Source organism: Callithrix jacchus, chromosome 8 (genome assembly GCF_049354715.1).
Source record: "Callithrix jacchus isolate 240 chromosome 8, calJac240_pri, whole genome shotgun sequence".
Classification (NCBI taxonomy): domain Eukaryota; kingdom Metazoa; phylum Chordata; class Mammalia; order Primates; family Cebidae; genus Callithrix; species Callithrix jacchus.
The window spans coordinates 86,955,617-86,983,464 of NC_133509.1; the positions used below are offsets into that span (position 1 = coordinate 86,955,617).

At 36.7% G+C, this 27,848-nt stretch overlaps 1 protein-coding gene and 1 pseudogene across 33 annotated transcripts in view; both read right to left on the reverse strand.

The window, feature by feature from the left end:
• Window positions 1-1,636: 1,636 nt before the first annotated feature.
• TXNDC16 (thioredoxin domain containing 16) overlaps window positions 1,637-27,848 on the reverse strand; it is a 143,444-nt gene continuing 117,232 nt past the window's right edge. For all 32 annotated transcript variants that reach the window (XM_078334929.1, XM_035260529.3, XM_009006034.5 and 29 more), the window contains 3 exons: window positions 15,488-15,648; window positions 14,145-14,335; window positions 1,637-3,831 (listed from right to left, as the gene is read on the reverse strand). In XM_078334929.1, the coding sequence (XP_078191055.1) occupies window positions 3,566-3,831; window positions 14,145-14,335; window positions 15,488-15,648 (618 nt within the window). In that variant the 3' untranslated portion in view covers window positions 1,637-3,565. The remainder of the gene's footprint in view (window positions 3,832-14,144; window positions 14,336-15,487; window positions 15,649-27,848) is intronic.
• LOC103795771 (tropomyosin alpha-4 chain pseudogene) lies at window positions 3,618-13,426 on the reverse strand (annotated as a pseudogene). Its single transcript, XR_013521219.1, has 2 exons — window positions 12,395-13,426; window positions 3,618-3,831 (listed from the first exon to the last, which is right to left on the reverse strand). The product of XR_013521219.1 is annotated as a tropomyosin alpha-4 chain pseudogene (transcript).

The following is a 27,848-nucleotide window of genomic DNA, read 5'->3' on the forward strand; positions in this document are numbered from 1 at the left end:
CTTGCGGCAGTCTTTCTCATTAGCCTGCAGTGGAGGCTTGTAGAAAGTGAATGTGAACGTCTGTCATGTCAGGGGCCCTATTTTAAACTGATATTGATCACGCAGTTGGCCTTTAAAGAATTCCTTAACATTTTAGTGATTTCTATCAGTAGACAATTCTCCACAGTCTCTCACATTTCTGCATGATCACATGCAAGGTACCACCTGCCTTTCTTCTGAACTACCTATTCAAGGATATTTATATAAAGAACAGCCTGGAAAGACTGGTAAGAGATACCATCTCTCTAGATAGTATCTCTTACAATTTAGAGCAAAGGACAGGCATTATAACATATTTGGGCTCTCTAAACTCAGGGTTCCTTCTGTTATGCAATCTACTATGTGTGCAGGTATCACCTGGCCCTGTTCTGGTAACACTGTGGGGATGCTGACATTCTGATTAATGCTACTGGTCTGAGTAATAAAGCCCTTTGTCTCTGATTCAGGAATGTGTGGCAAATTAACTTGCAAGGAGTGTAAACACTTAGGACTCTTCAAATTCTTGATAATTTATTCTCACTTGCTTTAATGGCAGTCTCCTAGTCTCTGGTGAAGGCAAAACAGTTCACATATCCTGTTTCTCTTTGAAGGGAGGTTGTCACTCTTTGAAATTCAGTTCCTTTGCCTACTTTCTCTGATGGATACAAGAAAAGCTATGAATTTTTGTTGTTAGGATAGGAGTAACACTCTGTTGCAGCTTTCTACATCTTAGGCGCAAGGGAAAAATCCCAAGGTTTATTTTTTATTACTGAAAAATCCCAAGGTTTATTTTTTATTACTGAAATAGACACTGGTTTGTAAACTGTTATGGTTCACCTTACACATTTAATTAGTTTTTAAAGAAGCACAGTCATAAGTGAGGAACTCTAGGAATTTTGAAAAACAGCTTGTGAAATATTTCATTGCAAGGGCTGGAAACAATAGGCCAAGGATATTTACATTCTAGCACAGGTGAGGCAGGAGAGAGTAAAATAATCTGACTCATGAGAGATAAAATGTTATGCAGAATGTAAATATGCACTGACGACCAACTCTATCAGAGGACCAGGAGAACACAGAGGAAAGCTATAACCACCCAGGGTAGAGAGAGGGCTTTTGGAACTCTCAAAAATGGATAAGAGATAGCAGAAAGACCCAAAAATGATACAGAGGATGGTAGAAAAACAGCAAGTAGTGTCTTGAGGATTCATGGGCTTTCTATTTCTTCATTGCTTTTCCTCCTCTGCATTCATTCTTTTTCTGGTAAACAGAATTTAGACTTCTTTTGTGAGATTTACCCCTTCTGCATTTGAAAGTACTGTTATGACTGCCAATTAAAGTGTCTAGTGGTCCCCTAACCAACTTTCCCAGGACTCCCTGAGTCACAAAAAAAGAGTAAATCAGTTAGAACTGATTCTTCACTGACCTGTTAGTTCCTGTTACATAGAACAGACTTAGTTGCTGTTTTTTCAAAGCCTAGTTTTTCTTTTCTATGAATTATCCAATATTCCCATTTTGCTTAAGTTAGCAAAGTTGAATTTCTGTTGCTTGTAAGCAAAGAAACCCAATGGATAGAGGGATAGTGGTCCAATAGAGGGCACAGCGGAGACTACAGAAGGATTGTGAAGGTAGCCTGAAACCCAGATACTTTATTTAAAATTATTACAAACATTTCTGTCAAAATTGTTGACACAGGTACAATGACTAGTTGATTTTATGTTTCTGTGTGGTGGTACTTAATTAGCATTTTCTAATGATTAGGCTAATGATGTTTTATTACTACAAACCACATTTAGAGTTCACTCCATATTTTCCATATTAGAAACAAAAGCAAAGGAAAATGAGCTGAATTAATAAGGCATCACATGCTACAGGGAAAAAACTGAGGAGAGGGTGCTGAGTAGCAAAGGGTCTATGTTATAAGGAAATATATGCACCTGTTGAATTTTAGCTGTTTATGATTCTTTAAATTCCAGTTATAATACTCAGTTGTACCAGGCAAACCATATGTGTAGAAAATTTAAAGAACAAGATACCAAGTAGATATTAAAAAGAAAAATACAGTGGAGCACCTAATAGAATATTCTCAACAAAAGTCTCAAAAAATGCACAGAGCAAAAAACAAGACAAACAACTGCTACAAACAGATCAGTCTAACAACTAAGTGATTTGGAATGAAAATTAACTCTTTGGCTAATCTTTCCCTCTCACATAGATGAGGCCATATGGCTCAGGGAGACCAACTGATTTGTCTGAAGCTCGCAAGAGTAGATTTCAGAGATGCTTCAAATGAGGGAGCTTCTCTTTGCCTTAGGTGATGGCAGAATGCTGACTTCCTGTTCAATCTGTAATTTAGCCATATAACTTGTAGAAATAAGAGAGAGTTTGAAGACTCCCTTAAAATATAAGTATCATTCTGAGTCCTCTTTTAGGGGTATACTATTACTTTCTGAAAATATTATAAAAATGGATTCATTAGAAAAGATAAAAATTATATCCAGGTAATAATCAGAATAAGACCATCTAATAGATATATTTAATAGCCAAAAGTTTTTCAAACATAATACTTGAGCAGGACCAGGAAATTCTGGAAACCTTGTCTGCCACAGGTTAGTTTAACACTGGACCTTGGCACTACTAACATTTTAGGCAGGATAAGTCTTTGTTGTGGGGGTTTGTTAAATGTAGGTTATTTAGCAGCATCCCTGGCCTCTATTCACTAAATGCCAATAACTGCCCTAGTCATGACATCAAAAATGTCTCGCGACATTGCCAAATATCCCTGGGGAGCCGAACTGCCCCCAGGTTGACAAACACTGATATTAATATCGTGACTACAACAAAACAAATACAACTGCCAGCTGCATGAATGCACTGTGGAGTTAACTGTATTTAGAGTTATGTTTTTGTTTTAATCCAAATATAAATCATGGCTAGAACTAAGTTAATCATGCTAGTTTTTGTCTGGTACTATACTGTCCAATACAGTAGTCACAGGCCATATGTGGCTGATAAACACTTGAAATATGGCTACTCCAAAGTAAGAAATGCAGTAAGTATAAAATACGTATTGCATTTTGAAGACTTGGTATAAAAAAGAATGTAAAATACCTCATTATTAATTTTTATATCAATTTAGCTATTTGGGGTACACTATTGGATGAAAAATAACATCAAGGGCCAGGCACGGTGGCTCACGCCTATAATCCCAGCACTTTGGGAGGCTGAGGCAGGCGGATCACCGGAGGTTGGGAGTTCGAGACCAGTGTGACCAATATGGTGAAACCCTGTCTCTAAAACAAAAACAAAAAACAACAAACAAAGAAAAAAACCCATCAAAATTATGCTCTACTCACTTTTACTTTGTTTAATGTAGTTACTAGAAATTTTTAAATAAAACGTGACTATTATTATTATTTGATCGAATGACACTAGTCTATAAACTTGAATGATTTAGTATTATTCTTTAAGGAAATAAATTAAGTCTATCATGCTAAAAAAAGACTTTGGAAACCAAAGCTCTATAAAATTAGTTCACTTTCGAGCATCATAACTCTTTATCACACTTAAATGATTTTTCTGCTTCTTTAAACCAATTACTTCTATTCCAATGCTTTATTCTCAGAGTTTCAATCGGTTCTTTTCTGACTGCCGATTTATCTTCATGTTGTTCCTTATCATTCTCCTGTACATCTGTTTCTTTCATACACTTGGGAAGTTTCTTAGTAGCATGTTGAGATGTTGCAGCATCCATCATACTTAGAAAATCGTAAGCTGGAAGAGGAGGTTTCCATTCCTGAGCAGGTAAAATTGCTGGAAGGAAGAAACAATCAAAGGTTAAAGACTAACCGCTATAAAATCATCACATCAATACACTAGAAAATGTTTTATTTTAAAAAATATGTTTGTAGAAGTGAAAGTTGTATAAATTTTACTTATCTAAGCAAAGCTAGTTTTTTTTTTACTGTCATTGTCAATAAGAAACTTTTCCTCAGATCGGATTTTCCTTAAAAAAAGAAAAAAAAGAAAGGAAACTTGATACATTTGTCATTACTAGCCATTTTCTTTTCTCTTTTTTTTTTTTGATATGGAGTCTTGCTCTGTCGCCTAGGCTGGAGTGCAGTGGCATGATCTCGGCTCACTGCAACCTCCACCACCCAGGTTCAAGGCAATTCTCCTACCTCAGCCTCCCCAGTACCTGGGATTACAGGCATGCACCACCACATCTGGCTAATTTTTTTTTGTGTGTGTATTTTTAGTAGAGATGGGGTTTCACCATGTTGGCCAGGCTGGTCTTGAACTCCTGACCTCAACTGATCCTCCCACCTCAGACTCCCAAAGTACTGTGTTACAGGCATGAGCCACTGCACCCAGCTGCCATTTTCATTTTTATAGTATATTTACAAGCTATTATTTTCTTTTAAAAAGGTAAATATGAACAGGAGAAAAAAAGGTCCATAATCTCAATGCCAGGTAACTTTTGCTGAGGTTTTAAAAAATAGCAATATGTGTAACAAGATCATGCACACATATGAAAAAGGTTAAATGCAAAAGTCTCCTGCTTCCTTCTCAACTCCAGTCTCTATTACCAAGGAAATGTAACTATTTCTTATGAATCATTTGAGAAAAAAATTTTGGAACATATGTAATTATTATATATTTATACAAGTGTTTCCTTATATTTTAAAGCATTTTTCTGTTCTTGAAGCTTTTGATTAACATCTTTTCCATGTACTTTATGAAAACAAGTTCATTTTATAAAAATAATAGACAATTGGCCGGGCACGGTGGCTCACGCCTGTAATCACAGCACTTTGGGAGGCCGAGGTGGGTGGATCCCGAGGTCAAGAGATCGAGACCATCCTGGTCAACATGGTGAAACCCCATCTCTACTAAAAATACAAAAAATTAGCTGGGCATGGTGGCACGTGCCTGTAATCCCAGCTGCTCAAGAGGCTGAGGCAGGAGAATTGCCTGAACCCAGGATGCGGAGCTCGCGGTGAGCCAAGATCGTGCCATTGCACTCCAGCCTGGGTAACGAGCAAAACTGTGTCTCAAAAAAAAAAAAAATAGGCAATTAAAAATTACCATGGAATCAATTGTACTATATATGGACAGTGATTAAATAATTTCTCTTAGATGAGCTTCATGGCAATGAATCTTAACATTATTTTAAAATATTGTTATTAAAACAGGAAAACAGATTAAGGCTGATAACATATACATGGGATAAATTAGCTAACTTCCATTTACTAGACAGTTTACAAAATAGTTTCAGAATTTAACTGGCCCATGTAGAATATTATTTTGAAAAATAAACTATATAAGGAAGTGTACAAAGTAAACCTTCTAAAAATAAATTGCAATGAAAGAATCAATGCACTGTTACATGCTAAAAAATAATAATAAATGCTCATAGGATACAAACTTGAGCATCTCTCATAAATGAAGTATCTTTAAGAGCTTAGAAAAACCATATAAATTGCAATCTCCTAGAGTAGATTAAAGCTCAAACAAAAATCTGTATATGTACACATGCAGTACAGCTGTACTTCACTCATTGATATATAATTTCCTCATTCATACTCAATATATGAAATCCTGGTAATTGGTACATCAGCAGGATAATAAATTTAGGCTACCCATGGAATTGATGTTTTAAATTGGTGTTGCCAAGTTAGCAGATTCAGAAGTGACAAATGGATGACCTATTTTCTTGAATATAATGAACAGGTAAGAAGAATGACTGTAGTTTGCAACATGAAAATAAATGTTTACTAAAGTATCTCTAAGAGTCCAGTTTAGGCTGGGCATGGTGGCTCACACCTATAATCCCAGCACTTTGGGAAGCCAAGATGGGAGGACTGCTTGAACCAGGAGTTCAAGACCAGCCTGGGAAACATAGTGAGAGCCCTTCTCTACAAAAAATAAATTAGCTGGGAATGCTGGCATGCACCTGTAGTTCCAGCTACTCGGGAGGCTGAAGTGGAAGGTTCACTTGAGTCCACATGGTTGAGGCTACAAGGCACTCAAACCTGGATGACAGAGTGAGATGCTGTCTCAACAACCACCAAGAGTCCAGTTTAAAGTATAGCATGGAGCAAATATTATATTTAATAATATTTATTCTTTAAGGTCAAAGCTGCAGCCTAGTGGTCTGAGACTAAAACAAAACGCCTGAAACATCCCAATTCTGCTAATTACTTGCTAAAGGAACTCTATAAAGATCTTAATGTTTTCAATTGCAAATAAAACTATACTCTAATGACATAAGGGTAATAAATACACTATTCATCAAATCAGTAGTGACAACAAATAATGCTAATTAACATTTATTGAGCCTTTACTATATACAGACTTTATTCATTTAATCTTTATAATTTTATAGTCGAGAAGACCAAAGCATACAAGGATGCTTTGTTAACTGGGCCAAGTTAAATGTAAATCTAAATAAGAATTGCCAGTGGCCACAGTTTCAGAGAAATTAATACATGCAACAAGTAAGGTGAGGTGGACACCAGTGGCACCATGTTACTGATTTAGGCTACTATTTCCAGAATGTCCCTACAACTTACACCACCCCAATCCCATCTCGGAGCACCTTGGCAAAGATCTATCTACCAGAGATGCCAAGAGAAGATCTATCTACCAGAGATCCCTGCTAGCATAGAAGGCAGAATCCAATAAACAGAGACTGTTCCGTTTTCTTCTTCCTGTTGCAGAGGCTACAGGATTAATTTAAGAACAGAGCAGTAATGCACAGAAATGATAGAAAACCTCAAAGAATGAGCTGGCAAAGACATTAACAAAATTGCAAAAGAATACACGCCAGTGTCTCAGAAAACTCAAAAGTATAACGTTGATTCTTTCCTCTGGGTAATGGTTTAAGCTGAGGAACCAAAGCCCTCAGAGATGTTCCTGGTAGGACAGGATCTTTACATAGGTAATGAAAATACACTAGAGTTTATACTTTATAAAGTACCTCAGCATACATTTTTAAAATAGCTATGTGATGTATTCAGAGTGGGAACTATTAATCTCATTTTATAGTTGTAGAGGAGGACACCAAGAATGACTTGCCTAGAGCCACATAGTAATCAAGGAAGCTAGGTCAGGAGCTCAGGTTTCTGTGTTTTGAACATATTCACTTTTTTTAATTTAAGCAATTCTGTTTGAGAAACATTCTAGCCCCAGCTAAACATAATCTTGACTTAGAGTCCCTGTGAACTCTGTGTCACTGCGGCTCCAAAATGACTATACTCATTTGACTCTATAAATCAGCAATGCAGACAGTAAAGTGAGCACAGACTTTCTGAGGAGTTTAAAAGAGCTACAGCTGGAAAGAGCTCTATACCATGTGGTGAGAATGAAGTAGTCAAAGATGAGTGATGACAACTACAGAAAGGTCTCCTTCCAGATCCACTTAAAGAAAATACTGAATTGAATTTATTCTGTCCCATTTCCTAGGAAAATATTAAAACTAATAAGTTACTTCAGAAAATTAAGACAAAATTACTATCTAAAGGAACCCAGAATAGCCAAAATGTCTTGAAAATGAACAGGGCCAGGTACAGTGTCTCATGCCTGTAAGCCCTACACTTTGGGAAGCTGAGGAGGGAGGATTGTTTGTGGCCAGCAGTTTGAGACTAGCCTGGACAACACAGTGAGACCCTGTCTCTACAAAAAGAAGAACAAAAAAACGAAGCCAGGCTTGGTGGTGCATGCATGTAGTCCTAGCTCCTTGGAAGGCTGAGGTAGGAGAATCCCTTGAGTCCAGGAGTTCAGGGCTGTAGTGAGTGATGCTTGCACTCCTGCACTCTAGCCTTGGTGACAGAGTGAGATGCTGTTTCAAAAGTAAACAAATAAATAAAACAAGAAAATGAAAAACAAAGTTGGAGAAATCTCCCAATTTTAAAATCTACTACAAAGCTACAATAATTAAGGCTAGCATAAAGACAGCCACAAAAACAAATACATGAATACTCATAGCAGCATTATTCATAATCGCCATAAGTAAAGGTAACCCAACTGTCCATCAAGTAAGGAATGGATAACAAAATGTGTCAGATCCATGCAGTGGAATATTATTCATCTATAAAAAGGAAGGAACTACTGGTTCATGCTATAACATGGTTGATCCTTGAAAACCTTATGATAAGTGAAAGAAGCCAGACATAAAAAGCCATTTATTATATGATACCATTTGTATGAAATGTCTAGATAAGGCAAATCCATAAAGCCATAAATAGGTAAGTGGGTACCAAAGCGGGGACAGAGGAGAAAACTGGGAGTGGACATAGGAGAAAATTGGGAGTGACTATTAACGGGTATGGCATTTCTTTTTGGGGTGATAAAAATACTCTGGAATTCAGTAATGGTAGTAGTTACATGGTCTTGAGAATGCACTAAAAAGTACTGAATTGGGTGAATTTTATGGTACATGAATTATATTTCAATGAAAAATACCATCCATATGCTATGTAAGCATAAAATGTTAGTTAAAACTGCTTAACTTGACAGAAATGAAGCGGATCACTTATGAAGGATGGATTTGGTGTAATGACTGATACTAAAATAAATTCAAGTATCTAATGAAATACATACAAATATACATAATGGTAGATTCATACTATACATGATAGCTGACATAATACTGAATGGGAGTTTGTATACCAGACTGTGTGTGTATACACTTACATATACACACACATACATATTTACACATATACATACACATACATACCTTATTTCAGGACTCTGTCATGAAACAGTTTCAAAAGATTATTTTAAGATAGATCTAGTATCTAATAAAATCCTTGTATAGTACTTAGGAGGCTTTTTATTACATCAAATTTCACACTATTTGCTCAATATACTATAATAATCTAAGTTGCTACATGTTTACTTATTTAAATTATAGCTACAGGCCTATTGTTGCCACAACTATGTATAAATGGTTAAGACTCAAATATAAATTAATATATACGTCCATACGACAAATGTAAATTTTTCTGTGTTTTCAGAAAAATAGAGATTATGGCATGTTATAAGCCAGGATCATAAATTCTGGGCCAAGATCTATTTTCCTGTGGTTCAAAATTTTGGCTCTGTCCAAATCAGAAAAGAAGACCTTACATTGTTTCTGTTTTCAGATAGAATGATCTTATATATATAAAACCCCTGAAGACTCCACAAAAAAACCTGTTAGAACTAATCAACAAATTTAGTAAAGTTGCAGCATAGAAAATAAACATACAAAAATAACTAGCATTTCTATATGCTAACAAAAAACTATCTTAAAAAGAAATTTTAAAAAACCCATTTACAACAGCATCAAAAAAATAAAATGCTTAGGAATAAGCATTGTAATGCACCGATAAAAAAAAACTGAAAGCAAAAATAAATGGAAAGATATCCCATGTTCATGAATTGGAATATTGTTAAAATGTCTATACTACCCAAAGGATCCACAGATTCAATGTAATTCCTATCAAAATTCCAGTGACATTTTTCACAGAAATAGAAAAAAAAATCCTAAAACTCATATGAAAGCATGAAAGACCTGAATAACCAAAGCAATCTTGAGCTAAAAGAACAACACTGGAGGCATCATATTACCTGAGTACAAAATATACTACAAAGCTATTAGTAATCAAACCAGCATGGTACTGGCATAAAGACCAACAGAACAGAATAGGGAGACCAGAAATAAATCCAGACATTTGCTGTCAACTGATCTTTGACAAAGCTACCATGGTCATACAATAGGGAAAGGGCAGTCTCTTCAATAAATGGTGCTGGGAAAACTGGATATTCACATGCAGAAGAATGAAACTGGACCCTTATCTCACTCTTAACTCAAAAGATATTAAATACTTAAATGTAAGAACTTAAATAACTAAAAGAAATTAGACAAAAACATTACAGAAATTCTCCAGGACATTGGACTGGGCAAAGATTTCCTAATACCCCACAAGCACAAGCAATCAAAGCGAAAATGGACAAATGGGATCACATTAAGTTAAAAACAGAGCTTCTTCACAGCAAAGGAAACAATAAACAATCAACAATGTGAAGAGATAACCCACAGAATAGAAGAAAATATTTGCAAACTACCTGTCTGACAAGGGATTAATAACCAGAGAATATAAGGAGCTCAAAAATAATCTGATTTTAAAATGGGCAAAAGATCCGAATAGACATTTCTCAAAAGAAGACATTCAAATGGAAAACAGGTATTTCTGAAAACAGGTATTTCTCTGATCATCAGAGAAAAGCAAATCAAACCTACAATGAGGTATCATCTCACCCCAGTTAAAATGGCTTTTATCAAAAACAAAGGCAATAACAAATGCTGACAAGGATGAAGAGGAAAAGGACGCCTTGTATACTTTGGGGACCTCAAGACTTCAGTGGAGAAAGTAGCTGCAGATGGAGTATAAATAGCAAGAGAACTATAATAAGGATTGGTACCTGAAGGTATAACTGAATTGCTGCAATCTTATGATGAAATTTGAACTGATGAGAAGTTGCTTCTCATGAGTAAGCAAAGAAAGTGGTTTCTTGAGTTGGAAACTACTGGTGAAAATGCTATGAACATTGTTGAAATGACAGCAATGGATTTAGAACATTCCATAAACTTAGTCGATAAAGCAGCAGCAGGATTTCAAAGAATTTACTTCAATATTGAAAGAGGTTCTACTGTGAATAAAATGCTATCAAACAGCATCATATACTACAGAGAAATCTTTTGTGAAAAAAAAAAGGTTAATCAATGCTACAAACTTCATTGTTTTTTTTTGTAGTTTACATAAAAATTTATTTGACCAAATGTAGAAAAGTGATACTATTACATATGATACAATTGCAAGAATCTAAAGAAAAGTGTGGATTTCATTCAATTGCACAATTTGTCAGTGTATTTCCTGAGTAGTATGGTGCTGAATAAATAGGAGTGGGGTGGTGGGACAGGACGGATAGGGAATTCAAATAAGCCAGAAGCAGGGTGATTTTTAGTTGGCCCTGACATGCTGCTGGGGAATGTGGAATGTTCCAGCTCTGAGATGTTAACTTAGAAAAAAAAGTAAAACAAAGACAATGTGTGCACCCCTGTCTACAAAATCCTCCATTATCCAGTTTAATCAGGAGTTTCTTGGTCTTTTTTTAACTTGGTCTCAAAGACGGAATTCAAGTCCTAGATAAGTAAGTCTTCAATTTGCTATTCCCTGAAGTATGGAAATGAAGTTGGACCAGTTTTTAATCTCTGCTGCCAGAGAGGCCCTTTCTGCTGAGAGAGAGAAAAAAAAACTCTTCTGCTCAACTTATTGATGACTTCTAGTCTTTTGGATATGGTTGACCTGAATTGGACTGAACTACATCATATTCCTGCTGAGTGGATGGGTCATTATTGGAATGAGACATTTGCTCCTCAGATAACAACTTTATTTTTATCTTATTTTGTCTTGAGACGGAGTCTCACTCTGTTGCCTGGGCTGGAATGCAGTGTGGTGATCTCGGCTCACTGCAACCGCCACTTTCTGGGTTCCAGGAATCCGCCTGCCTCAGCCTCCTCGAGTAGCTGAGACTACAGGCAGGCGCCATCATAATTTTTGTAATTTTAGTAGAGATGGGGTTTCGCCATGTTGGCCAGGTTGGTCTTGAACTTCTGACCTCAAGTGATCTGCCTGACTTGGCCTCCCAAAGTGTTGGGATTACAGGTGAGAGCTACCACACCCGGCCGGAGAACAACTTTAGAATGAAGGAGATAATGCAGAACATCACATCAAGGATCTATCCAGAAAATATGTAAATAATTACGACCATTTCCCAAGCATTCTAGGTTGACTGAGAGGATGTTTGTTCTGCATGGTGGAGTGTGGAGAAGGGCTAGGATTCTTAGGTTAATCTATCCATGGGTTATGACTTCCAACAATACCCCCCCACCCCACCATTTTTTAGCTCTGGATGGAATATCCCCACCTATGTGATGGTCCCTGGTCTCTCCTATAGTTCGACTAACAGTTGACCCAAAAGGTTATGTTCTTCAGCATTTTAAATAGCTCCACTAGATATCAGGGTCTGTGTTCTTCAAAGTGTGAGGCTGCCTATTCTCCCAGGAATCAAATGCCCTCCGTCTTAAGAAACTGTGCTTACTAGGAAATACCCTGCCTACCTTAGGAATAAATGAAACTTAAGGAAAAAATAAGAGAGCTGAAAATGCTGGTGCCATTTGAGGGGGGGGGAAAGAAAAAAGGAAAGGAATGGGATTTAACTGGTGCTCAAAGCTTCTCCGATACAAAATATTTGGTCATGTACTCATAATTTGCTTGACATTTCCAGCAAAGCGAAGATGGCACTAACAAAAGGAACTTCTTACAAGGGAAGAGAAAGACCCACGGAGCTCCGGAGTTTCTGTTGAAACAAGACTCTTCTGTTTTGATTATATACAGTTAAGTTCATTTAGTGTCTGAACCAGTGTCTCATGTAAGCCCAAGTTCTCTTCTTTGGCCTGGGCAAGTTTCTCTTCCAGTCATCAATGGTCTTTTCCAGTTTTGCCACCATTCTCTGCAAATTCAGCACGGGTCTCAGCCTCTTTCAGTTTGTCAGACAGAAGTTTAATTTCTTCTTCATATTTGTCTTCCTTTTCAGATGCAGCCTCCAGCGACTTCAGATTGTTAGTAACGTTCTTGAGTTCTTCTGCCACGTCACCACAGTTTAGTTCAGACACCTCCGCACGCTCCTCTGCCCTCACCAGCTCACCCTCCAGGATGACCAGCTTACGAGCTACCTCCGCGTATTTGCGGCCAGCCTCTTCCTCAATGTGCTTGGCCTCTTTGAGCTGCATCACCTGAATCTCCATCTTCTCCTCATCCTTCATGGCCCGGTTTTCTATCACTTTCATTCCTTTCTCACTCTCAACTGCGGCCTTTTCCGCTTCCTCCAGCTTCTGCAGGGCTGTGGCCAGTCGTTCCTGAGCCCTGTCCAGCTCCTCCTCAACAAGCTGGATGCATCAGTTAAGGGCGGCCACATCACCTTCAGCTTTCTCGCGCCACTCCTGCTCTCCATCCAGCTCCCGCTGCAGGCGCTGTGGACAGTCTTCCGCCTCATCCGCCTGCTGCTGCAGGGCCTGGATCTTGCGTTTCACCGCCTCCAGGGAGTTGAGGCTGGCGATGGCGCAGAGGCGCACGGGCAGCGGCAGGCGCTCAGCTGAGCTCGGCTCCGGCAAGAACTGCATGGCCACGACCCGGCCCCCCAGCCTGTGCCTGCGCGGGAGCTGCCCCCTACCTCTCCCCGCATTGTTGCCTGATTGTAAGAAATTGCCACAGCCCAATCTTCGGCAGTTCAGCAACCACCACCCGTCGGTTTGGCTGCGGAGACAAGACCCTCCTTCATCAGCCAAAACGTTACAGTCCCTGAAGGCTTAGATAATTATTAGCAATTTTTAGCAATATTTTAAAATTAAGGTCAAAACATTTTTTGGACTTAATGCTATTACGCATTTAATAGACTACAGTTAGTGTAAACATAACTTTTGTATATACTTGGAAACCAAAAAAACATGATTTGCTTTATTTCAATATTCACTTTATTGTGGTGGTCTCAAACTGAACCCACAATATCTCTAAGGTATGCCTGTACTAGAACCAGAATTTCATATAATAATCTACTATTTGTAAAATATTGTCATTTTCTATAAAACCACATATTTGCTTACAGTTATAAAAAGAAAACAAAATGGCATGCATATGAAAAAACTACACAAGAAATATCTTCTGAAATCTATAATTTTAAATTTTATAAAAATAGATGAAAGACTTATGCTTTGGTAGGCCAAAGCTCCCACTGTAGCAATTCTTTTATGGCATAAATTACCAAAATCGTATGTTTGAATACACTGGTGATCTATACAAGCAACACGGACTTAATGAATTAACATTCAAGAAACAGGCCTTCTTGGGGAGCCGCTCACTGACGCCTTGCACCTTTGGCCTCCCAATCAGAGACTGTCCACATGGACAATGCTACCAGCATTTTAATAACTCATCTTACCATTCTTTAGGTATAGAGTTTAAACTTTATGGAACAAAATGCAGAACTATGTCTATTAAACAAAACAGAACACTTACTGATAGGATTTTCTAGTCCTGCTTCTAATTTCTTCAGCCACAATACAAGGTTTTCTTCAGTTATAGCCTGGTCTGAAGGAAACACAAATACTTGGCCACCTGAATGCAGATTCACCAAAACAAGAAGAGGAAGAGGAGGCAGAGGATCAAAATATGCCTGCAAGATTCCTCTCCCCACTGGAGTATTCTTTCTGAAAAAGGGAAAATTGAACATATTAATGTTTCTTTCTACAACAAAATAATGAAAACAGTAGTTTGTAGAACATTAAACTTTTAGGTAGAATCATTCCAGTAAGTTCACTATACGAAAAGATGTCCTAAAAGCCAAGAGTTCTACGACTATGTTACTGGATTCTTTAAAAGTTTCTTTTTAACATGCGCACTCTGTTTCACTTAGGAGAAAAGTGGCAGCCCATGACAGTTTTAACAAAAAGCAGGCATAGCCCAAAGGCTTGTCAATTTAGGCTTGACACAACCAACAGTTTCCTTCCAACATTTGGCCAAGTATCTGATCGTACGTCAGCTCAAAAATTAAATGATTACATAACTAGAAGATAAAGAGATACTTATTTTTACAAATGCTTCTTTTCCATAAAATCATGCCTTTTCTCAGGAAAAAGAAGGCAATAATTTCAAATTAAAGAAGTAAAAATAATTATGTTCACAAAAAAACCTGTAAGTTAAAGATACTTAGTTTTCCTAATGGAACACATTCCACATTTTATAAAATATTATTTTACTCTTAGATACCTATATAATAATTATCTGGGAAAATTTTGCCTCAAGCAGAATGCACTTCACAGCAAAAATGTACACTGCCCCATTTCTATTATTTTTCAAATGAGTTTAAAGAATAAAATATGTCTTTCATCTGATGATTCTGAACAAGGAACAGTGTATTATTTGTGAATTTTGTTAACAGACATTAAATGTAACACAATCCATACATCTAGAAAACATTCTAGGAAATATTGCTGATGGATGTACTGAAATCTGTCTGAACTTTAAAAATACAGAAGTACAGATAAAGGAACTGAAGGAAAAAGCCAAAATATCACAATGTTTACTTTTTGTATTTGCAAATTTTCTGAATGGGCATCAATTACTTTTAAAAGTCAGAACAATTATTGCTTTTAAAATTTTACCATAGAATAAAATTCAATCTAAAATAAGGTCATCTTGGACCTTGTTTGGGGGAATTTAGTTACTAAAATATCATGATTACAGATTTGATTACATAACATTAACTCCAAAGGTATAGAGAGTTTCATTTCCTAATGAAAATGTAATAATTACGACACTTTCTTTACCTCTTACATATTAAAAAATAAAAACATACTTACAGATTTAACCAGCAAGGAATAAATGAATCCAAGTATTTCTGCTTTACTAGTATCAATATTGAGTTTTTATATTGAGGATTTACGCTGCCATCACTGAACAACATCAATAATGGTTTCTGAAGTCTGAAATAACTGGGAAGATTTTCCACAGTGATTTCTGGCTGTCAAAGAAAAGGAATAACAAAAACGAAAAATGCATGAGGGATGATAATGCATAAAACAGAAAATAACATTCAAATTGCTCAATTTTAGTTTGTAAAATTAACTCGAACACATTTTAACTTAAGTAGATATTTTACTATATTAATAACTATGAATCTCAATCTTTTTATTTAATCCCACCTCATCTTAATGAGTTATTTTCAAAATAAAACTACTTATAGAATTTGATAATAAATTAATTTAAGAGTCCCCTATTTTACAAGATGTAACACTTCTAATAATTTGTTATGCTAAAGTCTGGACCAGACTAACCAATATACACATGATACGTGAAACTCTTATTATATTTTTCCTCTAACACAAAAATTTTGAAGAGAACTATAAGGTGAAAAAATATTTCTTTCTTTAACATCTATCATTACTTAATAAACGAGAATAGACACAATTTCACTTTTTCTAATATTATGGTTAAAATAATTAAAATAACCAAAAATATGCTAAAACAAATCCAAACACCAATCTCATTTGAGTTTAAAATAACTAATTTAATACAAAATTAGAAACCTCATCCTTTTATCATTTTTATTATTAATTAAAAGAGAGAGGCTAGGTGCAGTGGCTCACGCCTGTAATCCCAGCACTTTGGGAGGCCAAGGCAGGCGAATCACCTGAGGTCAGCAGTTGAGACCAGCCTTGCCAACATGGCGAAACCCCATCTCTACTCAAAGTACAAAAATTAGCTGGGCATGGCGGTGCACGTCTGTAATCCCAGCTACTTGGGAGGCTGAGGCAGGAGGATCACGGAAACCCAGGAGATGGAGGCTGCAGTGAGTTGAGATTGTTCCATGGCACTCCAGCCTGGGCAACAGAGTGACTCTGTCTCAAAAAAAGGGGGAAAAAAAAGATAGGAGGATAATCATTCTCCTGCAATTAGCCCATGCTATTGACATTAAAATAAAATTTTATATGTCTTTTCTCCTATTAATCTGCCTTGTGTCAGTTAATTTCATGGAACCATCAGAGGACAAAGGGGAAGCTTTCTCTTGGCCACTACACTCAAAATTTATCTTAGAAATACTTCCTTTCTCCATTCACTTCCAACTCAGAGAAAGGGTCCGAAATTCTATTATATTAATATTAGCAGTAATGACTGTCTCCCCTCTCTCCCTTTCTATTTTTTCTTTCATGCCTTCCTGTAATGGGGTAGACTTAATAGTCACTTGATTACAAGTCAGGATTCATAAAATTGTCACAGTAATAAAACTTTGAGCAAATCACTCTGCACCCCAATTTAAAAATCTGTGAAATGAGGGAATTGAAAGGAAAAAAAAAAAAGATAGCCATTTAAAAATACAATTGCAGAAGACAATTTGTCTAAGCTGATTGTAACAAGAATTGGAAAGTGCAACAACAATGCTAATATAGCATAGAATAGTAAAGCCTTCCACCAGTTTCCATTTTTAGTCCCATGTCCATTATTTCATTCTCTGAATCACCTATGAGCTAGATACATCAATCAGATAAGTAACCCCCAATTGACATATGAGGAAGCTGACACAGAGACTAACTTGCTAAAGTCATCACAGCTAAGCAGGGGGAAGGAGTGATGTTAGAATCCAGGTATTCTGCTTACCAGTTTCCCCTTTCTTTGGATCACACTACAAATTCAGATGAACTTGTTTTTAATGGTATCAACCACCTCTAAATACAGTCCTAGTTAATCTTGAAATGCTAAATTCTGGCATATAACTTTCCTTATTCAGTTCTCAAAGCAGTTTGCACTTACCAATTCTCATTTTTCTTCGAATTCTTTCTCTTTCACACTCAAAATCTCCTTCTTACACCTTCCTCTTTCATGACTTAAATCTTAGATCACTTTTTGTCCAAATTCCCCTATGCTGTCTTCTTGTGTTAGCTATCATCCTCTAATCTGCTAGATGAGTTAGATACCTCTCCTAAATATTGACAGATCTTTTCTTGAACAAGCAGAAACATTAGGTGAGACAGAATTACCACTGCTCAGTTCAAACATTTATTGAGTACAAAATTCAAGATGTTATGCTGGGTACTAAATCTATAAAGAAATAAGATCCTTTCCTTTCCTTCAAAGAGTTCATACTTCAGAAAAAGAGACAGTCTATAGACTGCCATAATAAAAAAAATTTAATGCATGACAATAAGAAAACCTATCGGTTTGAAATTAAGCTAAAAACACAAGGTAGGTGTGATGGTTAATATTGAGTGTCAACTTGACTGGATTGAAGGATGCAAAGTATTGATCTTGGGTGTATCTGTGTGGGTATTGCTGAAGATTAACATTTGAGTCAGTGGGCTGGAAAAGGTAAACCCACCTTAATCTGGGTGGGTATCATTTAATCAGCTGCCGGCACAGCTAGAACATAAAGCAGGCAGAAAAAAAAGTGAAAAGACTAGACTAGACTAGCCTCCCAGCCTACATCTTCTCCTATGCTGGATACTTCCTGCCCTCAAACATCGGACTCTAAGTACTTCAGTTTTGGACTTGGACTGGCTCTCCTTGCTCCTCAGCTTGCAGGGACCTTGTAATCTTCTGAGTTAATACTTAATTAACTCATAAATATATCCTATTAGTTGTGTCCCTCTAGAGAAACCTGACTAATACGGTAGAGGAGCTCATAAATGAAAATTGATATTTGAGCTGGACCCTGGATAAAGAATAAGAGCTTGACAGACTGAGGTGTGTGCTTGAGCAGGGATTCCAGACATAGGGAACATCATGTGGATAGGTTGACAGCTATTAAAGCATACATAATATTTGGGAATAATGACAATGAAGGATGCCAGAGTTAGGCATGCAAGAGGTAAATATGGCTGTGAGATCAGATGAGTAATGCCTTGATAAGTATTCTGGCTCCTGGGAATACTGAGATTTCTGTATCAGATTGTTGACACAGTTAGGCCTGTTTTTCAAAAGATGACTAACTAGAAAAGGACCAGTGAAGGACCCTGCTCTTTCCTATGTCTGGTCAAAAAAGAAAGACCAACAGATCTGTGAGTTTAGAAGGAAATGGAGTTCTCAAATTAAAAACTCAGAATTAGGAATCATCAGCTGGTAGTGATGGTAGAAGTTATAAGTATGGATAAAATTTTCGAAAGAAAAAACATAGCAAAAGCAGGAAAAAAAAGAGTTGAAGATGTAATTCTAGGGAATAAATGAGACAGAGGGTGGTCAGAGGGATAAAAGAGGACTGAATTACAAAAGCCAGAAGAAAAGAATTTTAAGGAGGAATGGTGTAGACTACAGTTTTGTCTGCCACTGAGAGGCTAAGGGGAAACACAGTTAAGAGGTCATCAAATGTGGTACCTTGAAGGTGACCTTTGGCTCTTTGAGTACATAAGAGGATATAACTGTGTTGGTCCTGGTATTCTAAACTTGTCAGTACTAAAAGCATAAAAAAGGAATTCAATTTATCTGAGAAAAATACTAACAGAAAATAGTCTTAAATATATAATTGCTTACATAGTTAATTACTGTGTATTTCAGATTTAAGCATTATTTATCTGGCCCAATTTGTCATCAGGTTCATTAAAATAAACACTTCACACCATAATAAAAAATCTTCACCCTCTGGTCATCGACTTTCTTTCCTCATCCAGATGAAGGAACTAAAGTCTCTCTAAAGCCCATTTAATCTTTTTTTATAACTGTTCAGTATTAAGTTGAACATCACAAATAAAAACATTGGAAACAAACACAGTCACAATGCATATTACATCTGCTGTAACTGTAAAGAGATTTTGATACTCAGTTTCTTCTATGTTTCTAAGGTTTAACTAATATAATCTTTAAAAAATTAGAGACCAATTTTTAACCACTAGGTATGTGAAGATAAAAAGAGTAAAATGATACAAATCTTCTGTAGGGCAATACAAAAACAGTTATCGGAGGCCTCAAAAGTCGGCCTACTCTTTGGATAAGCAATTCAAATTCTAGAAATTTAACCTAAATCCATAATCACAGATTAATACCCAAAGATTATCTAAAAGGATGTTCCCTGAATTAAAACAAAAACTAAAGACAGCTTAAATAACCATCAAGAGGAAATTGGCTAAATAAATTTTGGTACATTAGTAAACAATATTATGCAGATGTTAAAAATAAAAATATGTGTACCTACAGTTGACGAAAATGCCATTAATATAAAAAGGCACATAGATACATAAAAAATTTTAATTCTGGGGAAATGTATTTCCTAACTTAAACCTGGGTAGAAAAGTTATGGTTGATTATAATTTTCTTCTTTATACTTTTCTGTATTATCTGAAAAAGCCAAGTAAAAGGTTTTTAATAATTCCAAAAATACTACACAATTATATGCTAAAGGAATTACTTAATAACATGTCATTAATGACATGTTACTTTAATCAGTAAAGAAACCTACGTCATGAACATATCAACTCAATGATTTGATTATTTATAACCTATAATTTTAACAGGAGGAGAAAAAAGGACAGAACCAAGACCACAAAAAGACTTAATAAAGACTGCAGTCATTTAGTTGAGCCTAAAATGTAATGTCCTTTAGATCATCAACACAAAAAACATAACAATATTCATTCAGTAGCCATAGCTGATAAAAGTGCTCCCTGAGTCACTTTAGAAACATAGAAAAGTATAAATTTATTATATTCTAGCTATGTTTAATATAAAAGCAAAACAACTAAAATCAGGTAATACAGGTTACATTTGTTGTGCCTTTCAATCCATTATTATACAGTCATGCATCACATGATGTTTCAGCCAACAATGGAGTACATGTAAGATGGTGGCCCTGTAAGATTATACCATGTTTTTACTGTATTTTTTCTATGTTTAGATATACAAATATTTATCATTATTACAACTGCCTACAGTATTCAGTACAGTAACATGTACAAGTTTGTAGCCTAGGAGCAATATGCTATATCATACAGTGTAGGTATGTAGTAGGCTATATCCCCTAGGTTTGTGTAAGTACACTCTATAAAGTTCATAGGATAAAATCACCTATCAATGCATTTCTCAGAAGATATTCCTTTTGCTAAGTGATGCAAGACTGTACAAGTAAAACATACAAAAAAACTTTTCATAAAACAGTATTTTGTTCTAAAACTGTATAAATAGGAAGGTGAAGCAAGATGGCTAGAATACTCCACCAGTTATCCCCTCTTCCCCTGCAATGACACCAATTTAACAACTATCTACACAAAAAAGCACCTTCATAAAAACCAAAAACCAGGTGAATACTCACAGTACCTGGTTTTAACTTTATATTACTCAAAGAGGCACTGAAGAAGTAGGAAAAACAGTCTTGAATCATCAATGATACCTTTCCCCTATCTCCTGGCAGTGGCCACACAGCATGAAGAGAGAATCTGTCTCTTTGGGAGAGGGAGAGCAGAGCAACTGTGAGACTCTGCATTGAACTCAGTGCTGCCCTGTTATAACAGAAGGCAAAACCAAACTGAACTCAGTGGATGATCACCCAGAGGGTGTATTTAAACCATCTCTAGCCAGAGCAGAACTGCCCATCCCAGAAGTCAGAACTTGAGTTATGGCAAGACTTGTCACCTCAGGCTGGAGTGTGCTGGAGCCCAAACAAGCTTGAAAGGCAGTCTAGGCCACAAAGTCTGCAACTCCTAGGTGAATCCTAGGGCTGAACTGGTTCAGAGCCAGTGGACTAGAGAAACACATGACCTATTGAGATACCAGCCAGGATGGCTGGGGAAGTGCTGGCGCCACCTCTCTTCTAACCCCAGGCTGCACAGCTTGTGGCTCCAAAAGAGACCCCTTCCTTCTGCTTAAGGAGAGGAAAGGAAAGACTGGGGAAGACTCTGTCTTACATCTTGGATACCAGCTTAGCCACAGGGGGACAGGGGCCTGGTCAGAGTTGTGAGGCCCCCTTTCTAGGTCCTAGCTATCAGATGATATTTCTAGATATACCCTGGGCCAGAAGGAAAACTGCTGCCTCTAAGGGAAAGACCTAGAAGCATTCATGACCTGCTAAGTGAAGAGCCCTTGGGCCCAGATAGTACACTGTAGGCATTGAGTGAGACTCTGAGACTTGCTGACTTCAGGTGAGACTCGGTGCATTCTTAGCTGTTGTGGCTATTGGGTGAGACTCTTGCTTGAGAAAAGTAGAGGGAAAAGTAAAGGGGACTTTGTTTTGCACGATAGGTACTAGCTCTGCCACAGAAGGGTAGAACACCAAGTAGGTTTTTGGGCACCACAATTCCAGGCCTTGGTTCTTGGATGGCATTTCTGGACCTGCCCTGGAAAGAGGCGAGCCCACTAACCTGAAGCATGAGCCCCAGGCCAGGCAGCATTCACCACAAGCTGATGGAAGAGCCCTTGGGTCTTAAGGGAACATCAACAGTAGCCAGCCAGTACTCTCTGTGGGCTTGTGGTAGCAGTGGCCATGGGGTAAGGCTCCTCTGTCTTTCAAAATGGGATGGATGAGTGGGAAGGACTACATCGCATGCTTTTAGTGCTAGATTAGCCACAGTACAACAGAACACCAGATAGATTTCTAAAGTTTTTTATTCTAGTGCCTAGTTCCCAGACAGCAACTCTGGACCTACCCTGGTCCTGGAGGAACTCACCATTCTAAAGGGAAGGACACAGGGCCAGCTGGCTTAGCCACCTGCTGATTTTAGAGCCCCAGGGCCTTGAGTGAAAATATGCAGTAGCCAGGGAGTGGTTACAGCAAGCCTTGGGAGACACTCAGTACTTGTGCTGACTTCAGGTCTGACCCAGCACAGTCCTAGCGGTGGTGGCCACCAAAGTGCTTGTGTCACTATCCCCAGCTCCAGGTGGCTCAGAACAAAGAGAAGAACTCCATATGTTTGGGAAAAAGTCAGAGAAGAGAACAAGAGTCTCTGACTGGTAATTCTGGGAATTCTTCTGGATCTTACTAAAACCATCAGAAAGTGGTACCTCTATAAACCCACAAGAACCACACTACTGCTGGTCTTTGGGGGCTGACTAATGCTGATACAGTTTAGATCACAACACTGAAGTCCTTTCATACTGCAAAGCCTTCCCAAGAAGGACAGGTACAAACAAGCCCAGACTGGGAAGACTACAATAAGTGCATAATTCTTTAATGCCCAGACACAGACAAATGTTGAAGAGTATCAGTGGTGTCCTGAAAAAAATGATCTCACCAAATGAACCAAATAAGACACCAGAGACCAATCTTGGAGAAACAGAGATATGTGTCCTTTCAGACAGAGAAATCAAAATAGCTGTTTTGAGGAAATTCCAAGAAATTCAACATAATACAGGAAAGGAATTCAGAATTCTATCTGATAAATGTAAGACAGATTAAAATAATTAAAAAGAAGCAGAAATTATGGAGCTCAAAAATGCAACTGACATTGAAGAATACATCAGAGTCCTTTAACAGCAGAACTGATCAAGCAGAAGAAAGAATTAGTGAGCTTGAAGACAGACTATTCAAATATAATCAGAGGAAACAAAAGAAAAAAAAACAGGCCTACAGTATATAGAAAATAGCCTCGAAAGGACAAGTCTAAGAGCGACTGGCCTTAATGAGGAGGTAGAGAAAGAGATAGGGATAGAGTTTATTCAAAAGATAGTAACAGAGAATTTCCCAAACTTAGAAAAAGGTATCAGCATCCAAGCACAAGAAGGTTACAAAACACTATGCAGATTTAACCCAAACATTATCACCTGAAGGCATAATCAAATTCCCAGAGGTCAAGGATTTTAAAAAAGGATCCTAAAAGCAGTAAGAGAAAAGAAATATAATATACAATGGAGCTTCAGCAGACTTTTCAGAACAGGGCAGTGACTTGACATATTTAAAGTGCTAAAGAAAAAAAACCTTTTCCCTAGAGTAGTATATCTCATGAAAATATCCTTCAAACATGAAGGAGAAATAAAAACTTTCCCAGACAAACAAAATCTGAGGAATTTCATCAATATCATATCTGTCCTACAAGAAATGCTAAAGAGAATGCTTCAATCAGAAAGAAAAGGACACTAATGAGCAAGAAAAACTTATCTAAAAGTACAAAATTCACTGCTAATGATAAGTACACAGTAAAACACAGAATATTATAATGCTTAACTATGCTGTGTAAACTACTCTTAAGTAGAAAGACTAAACAATGAACCAATCAAAAATAATAATCACAACAATTTTTCAAGACACAGATAGTACAATAAGATAAAAACAGAAACAATTTTTAAAAACCAGGAGACAAAGTTAAACTAGAATTTAACTTGATAGAGTGTAGAATTTTTATTAGTTTTCCTTTGCTTATTTGTTTGTTTATGCAAACAGTGCTAAGTTGTTATTGGCTTAAAATAACAAGTTATAAGCTAGTATTTACAAGCATCATGGTAACTTCAAAAAACAAAACAAATACACACACACACCCAAATTAAATCATATCACCAGAGAAAAATCACCTTCACTAAAAAGAAGACAGGAAAGAAGACCACAAAACAACCAGAGAACAAATAACAAAATGGCAGGAGTAAGTCCTTACTTATAAATAATAACATTAAATGTAAACAGACTAAACTCTCCAATCAAAAGACACAGAATGGGTGAAGAGATATTAAAAAAAAAAGAAACAAACAAAAAATTCCAAAATCCCATGATTAGTTACACGCTTTACCCCTAATGATACACAAAGACTGAAAATTAAAGGATGGAAAAAGATAATCCACACCAATGGAAACCAAAAAAGAGCAGGAGTCACTATACTAATATCAGACAAAACAGATTTCAAGACAAAAACAAACAAGGTCACTATATAATGATAAAGGAGCCGATTCAGCAAGAGAATGTAACAATTGTAAATATATATGCACCCAACACTGGAGCACTGGGGCATATAAAGCAAGTATTATTAGGGCCAAAGATAGAAATAGACTCCAACATAGTAACAGCTGAAGATTTCAACAATCCACTTTCAGCATTGGACAAGTCTTCCTGACAGGAAATCAGCAAAGAAAAATCAGACTTAATCTGCACTACAGACAAAATGGGCCTAATAGACATTTACAGAACATCTCATCCAATGGCTACAGAGACACATTCTTCTCCTGAGCACATGGATCATAGTCAAGAATAGACCTTATGTTAAGTCACAAAACAAGTCTTAAAATGGTTTAAAAAAACTAAAATATCAGGCATCTTCACTGACCACAATGGAATAAAACTAGAAATCAGTAACAAGAGGAATTCTGGAAAGTATACAAACACACAGAAATTAAACAATATGCTCCTGAATATTGTTGGGGTCAATGAAGAAATTAAAAAAGAAAATTTAAAATTTCTTGGAAAAAACCATACCCAAACCTATGGGATACACTGAAAGCAGTACTAAAAGGAAAGTTTATGGCAATAAGCACCTACATCAGGAAGTAGAAAAACTTCAAATAAACAACCCAATGATATACTTAAAGAACTAGAAAAGCAAGAGGAAACCAAATCCAAGATTAGCAGAAAAAAAGAAATAATAAAGATCAGAGCAGAAATAAATGAAATTGAAATGAAGAGAACAATATAAAACATCCATGAAACAAGCTGGTTTTCTGAAAAGTTAAACAAAACTGACAAACCCTTAGACAAACTAGGAAAGAAACAGAACACCCAAATAAAATCAGAGATGAAAAAGGAGACACTACAATTGACACGGCAGAAATTCAAAAGGTCATTAGGACCTGTTATGAGAAACTATGTGCCAATAAATTGGAAAATTTAGAGGAAATGGATAAATTCTTACACACATACAACCAAGATTGAACCATGAAGAAATTCAACACCTAAATGGACCAGTAACAAGGAGATTGAAATGGTAACACAAAGGCTTCCAGAAAAAAACAACATCAACAACTCAGTACCCAATGGCTTCACTGCTGAATTCTACCAAACATTTAAGGAACTAATACCAATTCTCAGAGAAATGCAAATCAAAACCACAAGGCAATTCCACCTTACTTCTGCAAGAATGGCCATAATTTAAAAATAAAAAAAAATAGATGTTGTCATGGATGTGGTGAAAAGGGAACACTTTTACATTGCTAGTGGGAATGTAAACTAGTACAACCACAGTGTGGAGATTCCTTAAAGAACTAACAGTACATATACCATTTTATCCAGCAATCCCACTACTAGGTATCTACTCAGAGGAAAGGAAGTCACCATATGAAAAAGACACTTGCACACACGTTTATAGCAGCACAATTTGCAATTGCAAAAACATGGAACCAGCCTAAATGCCCATCAATCAACAAGTGGATAAGAAAATGTGGTGTATATATACATGTGTGTACACATACACATATACACACACACACACACACACACACACCCCATGGAATACTACTCAGCTATAAAAAAGAATGAAATAATGGCATTCAAAGCAACTTGGATGGAGCTGGAGACCATTATTCTAAGTAAAGTAAGTCAAGAACGGAAAACAAACATCATATGTTATCATTTATAAGTGAAAGCTAAGCTATGAGGACGCAAAGGCATAAGAATGATACAATGGCCATTGGGGACTTGCGGGGAAGGGGGGAAGGAGGATGATGGATAAAAGACTACACATTGGGTAGAGTGCATACTTCTCAGGTGATGGATAAGGAAATCACCACTAAAGAACTTATCCATGTAACCAAACACCACCCATTCCCCAAAAATCTATTAAAATTAGAAAAAAATAACTAATACTAATCCTACTCAAACTATCCTGAAAAATAGAGGAGAAAAGAGTAATTAAAAACTCATTCTGCAAAGCCAGTATTACCCTGGTATGAAAACCAGACAAAGGCACATCAAGAAAAGAAAACAACAGGCCAACATCACTTACAAATATCAACTGATACAAAAATCCACAATAAAATACTAGCAAACCAAATTCAACAATACATTAAAAAGCTCATTCATCATGTTCACGTATGATTTACTTCAGGGATGCAAGGATGGTTCAATATACATAAATCAATCAATATGATACATTATAGCAACACAATAAAGGAAAAAAACCATATGATCATTTCAGTTGATGCTGAAAAGCATTTGATAAAACCCAACATCCCTTCATTTAAAAACCCTCAAAAAACTGGATACAGAAGGAATATACCTCAACATAATAAAAGCCATATATGCCATATCCACAGCTGGTGTCATACTGAATGGGAAAAAACTGAAAGTCTTTTCTCTAAGATGTAGAACATGACAAGGGTGCCCACTGTCATGACTGTTATTCAACATAGTACTGGGAGTCCTAGCTAGAGCAATCAAACAAGACAAAGAAATAAAGGGCATCCAAAAAGGAAAGCAATAAGTCAAGTTATCTTTGTTTGCAGATGATAACTTTATATTTGGAAAAGTCTAAAGACTCCACTGAAAACTATTCAAACTGACAAACAAATTCAGTAAAGTTGCAAGACAAATCAAAATACAAAAATCAGCAGCATTTTTATATGCCAACAGTGAACAATCTGAAAAAAAAAATCTAGAATATTATCTCATTTAATAGCCACAAATAAAATTAAATATCCAGGAATTAACTAAAGAAGTGAAAGAGCTCTACAATTAAAACTATAAAACATTGATGTAAGAAACTAAACAGGACACACAAAAAATAGAAAGATATCCCATGCTGATGGACTGAATCACTGTTGTTAAAATGTCCTTAATATTCAATATAACTAAATATTTAATGTAAGCCCTATCAAAATACCAATGACACACTCTTCACAGAAATAGAAAAAATTAATTCTAAAATTCATATGGATTCACAAAAGACTCAGAAAAGTCACAGTTATCCTAAGCATAAAATAACAAAACTGGTAGATGATCCAAGATAGTCGAATATGAACAGCTCTGGATTGCAGTTCCCAGTAAAAACACAGAGGGTGACTGATCATCACATTTCCAAATGAATTTTTACTGCCCACAGACCAGGAGATTCCTGGGCTGAAAAGTGCCACGAGTCTCCAGCATGGCTGATTCAGCCAGAACTGCAGGTCTCCACACAAAAACTCACGCAAATCTCGGCGCCATTTCAACTGGTGCCTGTAATGCCTGGGAGACAGAGTGACCTGTTCAACTGAAAGAAAGGGGGCTGAAACAGGTAGCCAGGTGATCTGGCTCGGCTGGTCCCACCCCCACAAAGACCAGCAATCTGAAAT